We start from the raw sequence: 7,235 nt of genomic DNA, 5'->3' as shown, positions 1-7,235 counted from the left end.
TTCATAAATTGTGCCAAAAAACGAAGTGGCTAATTTACATAGTACTTAGCCAGATGACCGAAGGACTCAGTACCCAAAGGCCCCTAACAGAAAACACAGACCACATTTCCTTTACTCTGGCCCTTTTCCTGGGGGTCCTTCCTATACCACTGACACTGTTCCTGTGTAGGCGGGGCTAGAGGGGAGACTAAGCCCTCGGAGTAGCTTTCGGATCAGAGGAAGTCCTGCTCTTACAGTGACAGGGGCTGAATTAAATTTCCAGGTTGGGGCCACCACTTTTTAGTCTGACCCCTGCAGCCGGAGTCTCCCAGAGCCCTTGGGAACTCGGCAGCGGAGAGAAGGCTGAGGGACACCGCGGGCAGGGAGGAGAAGGGAGAAGAGCTTTGCTCCATTAGGATCTGGCTGGTGTCTCAAGCGCACAGCCAAGTCGCTGTGGACCTAGCAAGGGCTGGATGGACTCGTGGAGCCTCAGGGCGGGTTGGGGAAGCTGTCGAGGCCGAGCCCCGCTTTGGGCTTCTGGGCGCCCTGACCTCGCTCCCGGAACCCTGGGGACTGCGAGGCGGGAGGGGGCTTATTGATTCCAGCCCTGGGCGCTCGCTCGGGGGCCTACAGAATGGCGCCTTTCGTGTCGTGGCGGGCCGAGGGGCGGGGTCGCAGCAAGTCCCCGCCTGTCCCCTCTCCGGAGCTCTTATACTCTGAGCCCTGCTCGGTTTAGGCCTGTCTGCAGAATCCGCACCAACCAGAACCATGCCCATGACTCTGGGGTACTGGGACATCCGTGGGGTAAGCGAGGGTCCTCTGGTGGGTGGGACAGGGGGCGGAGGCGGGGATGTGTGGAGTAGCTGCAGGACTGGCTCTAGGGACCGTTCCTCTTCAGGGCTGCCCGCCTCAGAAGGGCCTGTGCATGACTCTGTGTGTGTGTTTGGGGGTGGGGGCGGGTAGAGGAGGCAACGGGTACGTGCAGTATAGACTAGGGGCTCGCCTGGTGCAGAGAAAGTCACCAAGTCAGGGACCCTCCATCTCTGACCCGAGCCGCGGGCCATCTCTCCCAGCTGGCCCACGCCATCCGCCTGCTCCTGGAATACACAGACTCAAGCTATGTGGAAAAGAAGTACACGCTGGGGGACGGTAATGGCACCCTCGTGTCCGGGCTCTGCCCACTCACGCTGAGTTGGCACCAAGCAACCCATGGTGGCCACCTGTGGCTGCCTCTGCAGGCCTCCCCTGCTGGAGCTGCAGGCTGTCCCTTCCCTGAGCTCCCGTGAGGGAGCCCTCTGGCCTTGCAAGGCAGAATGCTGGGGTGGGATGCTGGACACCCTGTCTAGTTGGGTTGGGTGTCTCCCAGGGCTTGCCTAAACCCTGGAAGCCTTAGCCGTTGTGGGGTCCAGAGCCCTCAGTGGGATTCTTTCTCCCTGAACCCTGGGATGTGGGACTGAGTGGTCAGATTCTAGATCCACCTGTCTCAGGGATCTTGCCACTGGCTCCTTGGGAGGGTCCCCGGGAAGGAGGGCTGGGCTCTGGGGAGGTTTGTTTTCACTTCTTCTTCCCCACCACAGCTCCTGACTATGACAGAAGCCAGTGGCTGAATGAAAAATTCAAGCTGGGCCTGGACTTTCCCAATGTAGGTGCAGGGGAAGGGGCGGTTTTGGGGGAAAGTGCGACCTGTCTCTGACTGCATCTCCTCTCCCCAGCTTAGAGGTGTTAAGATCAGGAGTCTTCTGCCCAATTCCACTCACTCTTGGCTGTCTACACAGCCCTTGCATGATGTTCTGTGTCCCAGCTCATTTATTAGTGTGACAGTATTTCTATCTCAGGCCTGCCATGAGCGGGCCCTGGTCTCCTCTCTGCCTTTGCATATGGGAAGGGGATGCTGGGGAGCCTGGTGGCCCAACTGAGCTTCCCCGGTTTCCCATCTATCCAGCTGCCCTACTTGATTGATGGGGCTCACAAGATCACCCAGAGCAATGCCATCCTGCGCTACATTGCCCGCAAGCACAACCTGTGTGAGTGTGGGTGGCTGCAATGTGTGGGGGGACGGTGACCTCCTCCTTGGCTGGGCTGTGATGCTGAGATTGAGTCTGTGTTTTGTGGGTGGCAGGTGGGGAGACAGAAGAGGAGAAGATTCGTGTGGACATTTTGGAGAACCAGGTTATGGATAACCACATGGAGCTGGTCAGACTGTGCTATGACCCAGATTTTGTGAGTCCCACACCCCACTCCCAGTCACCCATTTCCCTGCCTTTTGGCCCAGACCAGGGAGGGACTTCCAAAGTCAGGTCTGTAGCAGACTCCGGCCAGCTGACTGGAGATGTCTATAACCTGGTTCTCCAAAATGTCCACACGAATCTTCTCCTCTTCTGAAGATTCTTGTGGACATTTTGGAGAACCAGACCACGGACAACTGGATGCAACTGGTCATGATCTGCTACCACCCAGAGTTTGTGAGTCTCCCCAGTGAGCTGCACCTGGCAGAGTTTGGATTTGGGGCCAGGACTCTTGCATTCCTGCACGCACTGGTCTTTTCTTAAGTCCTTGGTACCACTCATCCTCCAAGTGCTTTCCCATACTATCAGCAGTTATTCTCACAACTCCAATGTCATGTCAACAAAAGCAGAGGCAATTCCCACCAACCTTAGGACACGATCCAGGTATCCCAGGGTAGAAATTCAATTCCTAGATGGTAAAATTTGTGTTCAGAATCTCCTTCATCTCTTCTGGCCTCTGGCCTCTGTCATGGGTCATTTCTGTCAGTTGATTTATATCACCTACCTGCTCCTAGAATATACAGACTCAAGTACAAGACCAAGGAATGTAATGGCACCCTCAAATTGCATCTTCTCCTCAAAGTTTTCCAAGTGCTGTCATTGACATGCACAGGGATCTGCGCATTTTCATAACAGACAGCTCAGAGGCAGCCAGAGGGCCTTTATTCCTCTCCCTCCTTCCTTTCAACTTGAACTTCTCATCTCCCTGGAAACTAGTCAATGTTCATTGTTTTCTTCTGTCACCCCATTAGAAGGAACTTTCTACTTCTTTCCCTGAGCTCCTTTAGTTCTTTGCATCCTTGATTCTGCCCGTGTCTGGATCCAGAGGCTGCCAGGTGCTCGGGCGCTCATGTGGCTGACCCAGAGGCTATTGGCAGGCCAGTGAGGACAGATTCAGGAAGAGCATCTCATTCTGATCACTTCAGATAGGGTCTGGCACCCAGTCAGAGTCTAATAAATGTTGATGTATCCAACTGAAGCCTGGGCACTGCCCCAGTTTTAGTTGTGGGGAAGATGGCTGCTTGCCCGTGGCCAGCCTGGGCCGTCCACAGCCCTGGGGAGGCCACGTCTGTGCAGGGAGATTTTGTCCGAGGGTGGTGACAGCTGTTTTCTGCCTCAGGAGAAACTGAAGCCAAAATACTTGGAGGAACTCCCTGAAAAGCTAAAGCTCTACTCAGAGTTTCTGGGGAAGCAGCCATGGTTTGCAGGAGACAAGGTAAAGGAGGAGTGATATGGGGAATGAGATCTGTTTTACTTCATGTGTTTTGGGGTTTTCAGCCCACACATTCTTGGCCTTCTGCAGATCACCTTTGTGGATTTCCTTGCCTACGATGTCCTTGACATGAAGCGTATATTTGAGCCCAAGTGCTTGGATGCCTTCCTAAACTTGAAGGACTTCATCTCCCGCTTTGAGGTGATGCCCCCATCCTCCTTTCTCTTTGATGCCCCTTGTTCCTTTCTCTCCTTTCAGATGCTTTCCCAGTCCTGGAGCTACACAAAGAATAACTCGTATGTATTGAGTACGGGCTTCATGCCAGGAATCATGCCCAGCACATTATACCTGTTGTGTGGAATTTGAAATTTCCAACATTCCTACAGGGTGACAGAATTATCTTGCCCATTTTAGAGATAAGAAAACTGAGAATGAGAGGGTCAGTCCTTTGCTCAGGGTCCCAGAGCCAGTGGAGGCTGTGCTGGGCTCCCTGTGAGCCTCTGGATCTATGGGTGGCAGTCAGGGCTCTCCCATTTGTGACAAAAGGAGAAGCCTCAGGCCTCATCCAGCCTGGGTTTCACAGCCCAGAACACTTTGAAAGAGGCAGAGCACTTCAGGACCACGGATGCAGCTGGCAATAGTAGGACTGACACACAGTGGCATTGATGTTGAGTACTAAACCCGCAGGCAGTATTCATAGCCACCCCCAGAAGCTTTGCATGATCGGACCCCCATGTGGAAAATCCTGAGATCCGGAGCTGTGGCTGGAGCTGGATTAGGGTACATATGTGGGTGCCCCTGTTGAAGCAGTGTGTGTTGAAGTGCTCTGTGCTGGGGCACTCTCCTTCTTTATCTTTCTTCCTCTCTTTTTTTCCCTCCAATGTTCCACGTCTTCCCCCTGTGAGATGAGTAGCACACTGATTTTACTCCTATTCACCGATCTTCTCCTCTGCATGAGGCAGGATGTGAGGCACAGTGGGAGTTGCATAGATGACTGCCCCATCCTGGAAATGAGTGCAGTGAGAGGCCTGCAGGCAGAGCAGCCTGTGAGGTGTGTGTGGCACCACCTGGGTACCTGGCCTGGGGCCTGCCCCTCACTCACGGGGAACCATCCCTCACCTGTGTTGAAGTTGTTTGAGAGCAGCAAATCCTACTTCAGTACAGATTTGGGGATTTGAGGCATTAGTCCAACAGGCTTCTGAGCCTAGAATCTGTTTCCCTTTCCCACTCCCCATCAAGAAATCTGCTTGCTCAGCTAGTTCCCATCAGCTCTGGTTCTGGTCCAGCCTGAGCAGCCTTGGGGTTATGTAAGAGGTGGTGGGAGGGGAGCGGTGGGGAACAGCCGAGGGCTGGGGCATGGAGCCTGCCTGGGCCTGGCCCTGGCCCTTTGGGGAGAGGGAGCCCTGGATCTCTTTGAATTCTTTAGAAGTTACATGGTCATTGAATCCTGGTAAGATTGTGTGCAGCACAGCTGAGTGTCATGTGGCCTGGCTAGCAGTAGTAGGGCTGGAGATGTGGTGGGGGCACAGGGACACAGGGAGATTTAGCTCAGGTACCAGGTGGAGAAGTTTGGACTTCATGCTTTAATGGGAATGATTAGAGCCTGGTCTGGCCTTCCTTTGGTGGTTCACCCTTACCCTATTCAGTTTCATCCAGGTTTTGCTAAGTCATTGGGTGAGATCTGTGCTCTCTTCTTGGCTGCACAGGTGTGTTCTGAGCCCCTTTGTTCTGCTGGAGGTCCTTTCTGTGTGTGCAATCCTAGGCAAGCCAAGAATCTCCCTGTGAAAAAGGAGAATGTTTGTGCAGACAAGGAGTGACAGGATCTGGCATGGGGTGTGGCTGGGTGGAAGAGGAGGAGAATTTGGCAAAAACATGCTAGAACTGAAGACAGAACCAGGCTATATTCCAGCCCTGTCCCACTTACTAGCTATTTGAGTGTGAGAAAGTTGCTGAACTTCTGTTCTTCTATATGAGAAACGGTGATAATGGAACTGACCATGGAGGGTAGTCGAGTGGATTTTCTAAGCCTGTGTTGTAATTTCTGTTGGATATAAAGCACCCAGCACAGTGTAGATCTTTCGTAAATGGTAGCTGTTATTATGGTATAACATTACTTAAAGGAAGTTGGAAGAGTTAACTTAGAAGAGCTGGGGACCCTAAGAGACTGTGTGATGCTCCAGCACTTGAGCCCACATGGAAAGGCTGTGGCCAGGGCCCTGACCTGCTGTGCCTGCAGCAAAGCTAATTGAGCCCTTCTAGACAGCAGACCTGGCTCTGGCCCCTTCTTCCCGCCCTCAGGGTTTGAAGAAGATCTCTGCCTACATGAAGTCCAGCCAATTCTTCCGAGGTCTTTTGTTTGGAAAGTCAGCTACATGGAACAGCAAATAGGGCCCCGTGATGCCAGAAGATGGGAGGGAGGAGCCAACCTTGCTGCCTGTGACCCTGGAGGACAGCCTGACTCCCTGGACCTGCCTTCTTCCTTTTTCCTTCTTTCTACTCTCTTCTCTTCCCCAAGGCCTCATTGGCTTCCTTTCTTCTAACATCATCCCTCCCCGCATCGAGGCTCTTTAAAGCTTCAGCTCCCCACTGTCCTCCATCAAAGTCCCCCTCCTAACGTCTTCCTTTTCCTGCACTAACGCCAACCTGACTACTTTTCCTGTCAGTGCTTTTCTCTTCTTTGAGAAGCCAGACTGATCTCTGAGCTCCCTAGCACTGTCCTCAAAGACCATCTGTATGCCGTGCTCCCTTTGCTGGGTCCCTACCCCAGCTCCGTGTGATGCCCAGTAAAGCCTGAACCATGCCTGCCTTGTCTTGTCTTATTCCCTGAGGCTCCCTTGACTCAGGACTGTGCTCGAATTGTGGGTGGTTTTTTGTCTTCTGTTGTCCACAGCCAGAGCTTAGTGGATGGGTGTGTGTGTGTGTGTGTGTTGGGGGTGGTGATCAGGCAGGTTCATAAATTTCCTTGGTCATTTCTGCTCTCTAGCTGCATCCCTCTGTTCCTCACTGTGGGGATTACTACAGAAAGGTGCTCTGTGCCAAGTTCCTCACTCATTCGCGCTCCTGTAGGCCGTCTAGAACTGGCATGGTTCAAAGAGGGGCTAGGCTGATGGGGAAGGGGGCTGAGCAGCTCCCAGGCAGACTGCCTTCTTTCACCCTGTCCTGATAGACTTCCCTGATCTAGATATCCTTCGTCATGACACTTCTCAATAAAACATATCCCACCGTATTGTAATCATGGTACTTGTTTTTCACCCAAACTCAATCATAAATTTATTGAAGAGAAAAGCCATGTCTTACTGAACTTTTTACCTCTAGTATCATTCACAGTTCCTGAAATACAGTAAATGTTTAACACATGTGAAAATTTCAAAGAATTCCCTCAAGGGAAGATTCTGCCAACCTGTACAGTCATTATTGGGATTTAGAGCTCTGGATATAGTTGTATTAACCAGAGAAGATATAGGATAACATTCAGAAGATTTTACATGTACGTGTCTTAGAGAATGAGCCAGTAGCTCTCTGTAACTTCAGCTTTAATAGCTGCTAGCTGTCCTTTGAATAGCTTAACCTGAGATGGGGAAGCCTGGTTTGTGGGGTCACACAGTAGCAATCTGTGTGGTCAGCAGGTGTCAGTATTTTATATGAAGCCATCCGCAAAGGAGCAGGACTCATTGGATAACCATCTGATGAGCAGGTTCCTCCAACAGTGGCTGGATAGTGGAGTTGGGCCTTGGTAAGGCCCAGCCTTGAGATGTAGC

The 7,235-nt window shown here is 52.2% G+C and overlaps 1 protein-coding gene across 2 annotated transcripts; it reads left to right on the top strand.

The window, feature by feature from the left end:
• Positions 1–693: 693 nt before the first annotated feature.
• On the top strand, positions 694–6,703 carry GSTM5 (glutathione S-transferase mu 5). Of its 2 annotated transcripts, NM_001367594.3 has the most exons (8): positions 694–783; positions 1,053–1,128; positions 1,557–1,621; positions 1,922–2,003; positions 2,099–2,199; positions 3,385–3,480; positions 3,568–3,678; positions 5,776–6,703. In NM_001367594.3, the coding sequence occupies exons 1-8, from the start codon at positions 748–750 to the stop codon at positions 5,863–5,865; spliced, it is 657 nt and encodes a 218-aa protein (NP_001354523.2). In that variant the 5' UTR covers positions 694–747; the 3' UTR covers positions 5,866–6,703. The 2 variants fall into 2 exon arrangements, 1 of the variants encoding a protein (NP_001354523.2); XR_010133389.1 differs by lacking the exons at positions 694–783; positions 1,053–1,128; positions 1,557–1,621 and having other exon boundaries at positions 1,868–2,003; positions 3,568–4,927; positions 5,776–5,865.
• Positions 6,704–7,235: the final 532 nt, after the last annotated feature.

The sequence above is a fragment of the Gorilla gorilla genome, chromosome 1 (genome assembly GCF_029281585.2).
Source record: "Gorilla gorilla gorilla isolate KB3781 chromosome 1, NHGRI_mGorGor1-v2.1_pri, whole genome shotgun sequence".
Lineage (NCBI taxonomy): Eukaryota > Metazoa > Chordata > Mammalia > Primates > Hominidae > Gorilla > Gorilla gorilla.
This window is presented reverse-complemented; position numbering and strand designations above follow the sequence as displayed.

Excerpts from the sequence above, each read along its gene's own strand:
- GSTM5 (NM_001367594.3), top strand. The coding sequence starts at position 748 with ATGCCCATGACTCTGGGGTACTGGGACATCCGTGGG. Across the intron at positions 2,004-2,098 it reads TGCCCGCAAGCACAACCTGT|GTGGGGAGACAGAAGAGGAG; the intron begins GTGAGTGTGGGT and ends TGTGGGTGGCAG. Across the intron at positions 2,200-3,384 it reads TGTGCTATGACCCAGATTTT|GAGAAACTGAAGCCAAAATA; the intron begins GTGAGTCCCACA and ends TTTCTGCCTCAG.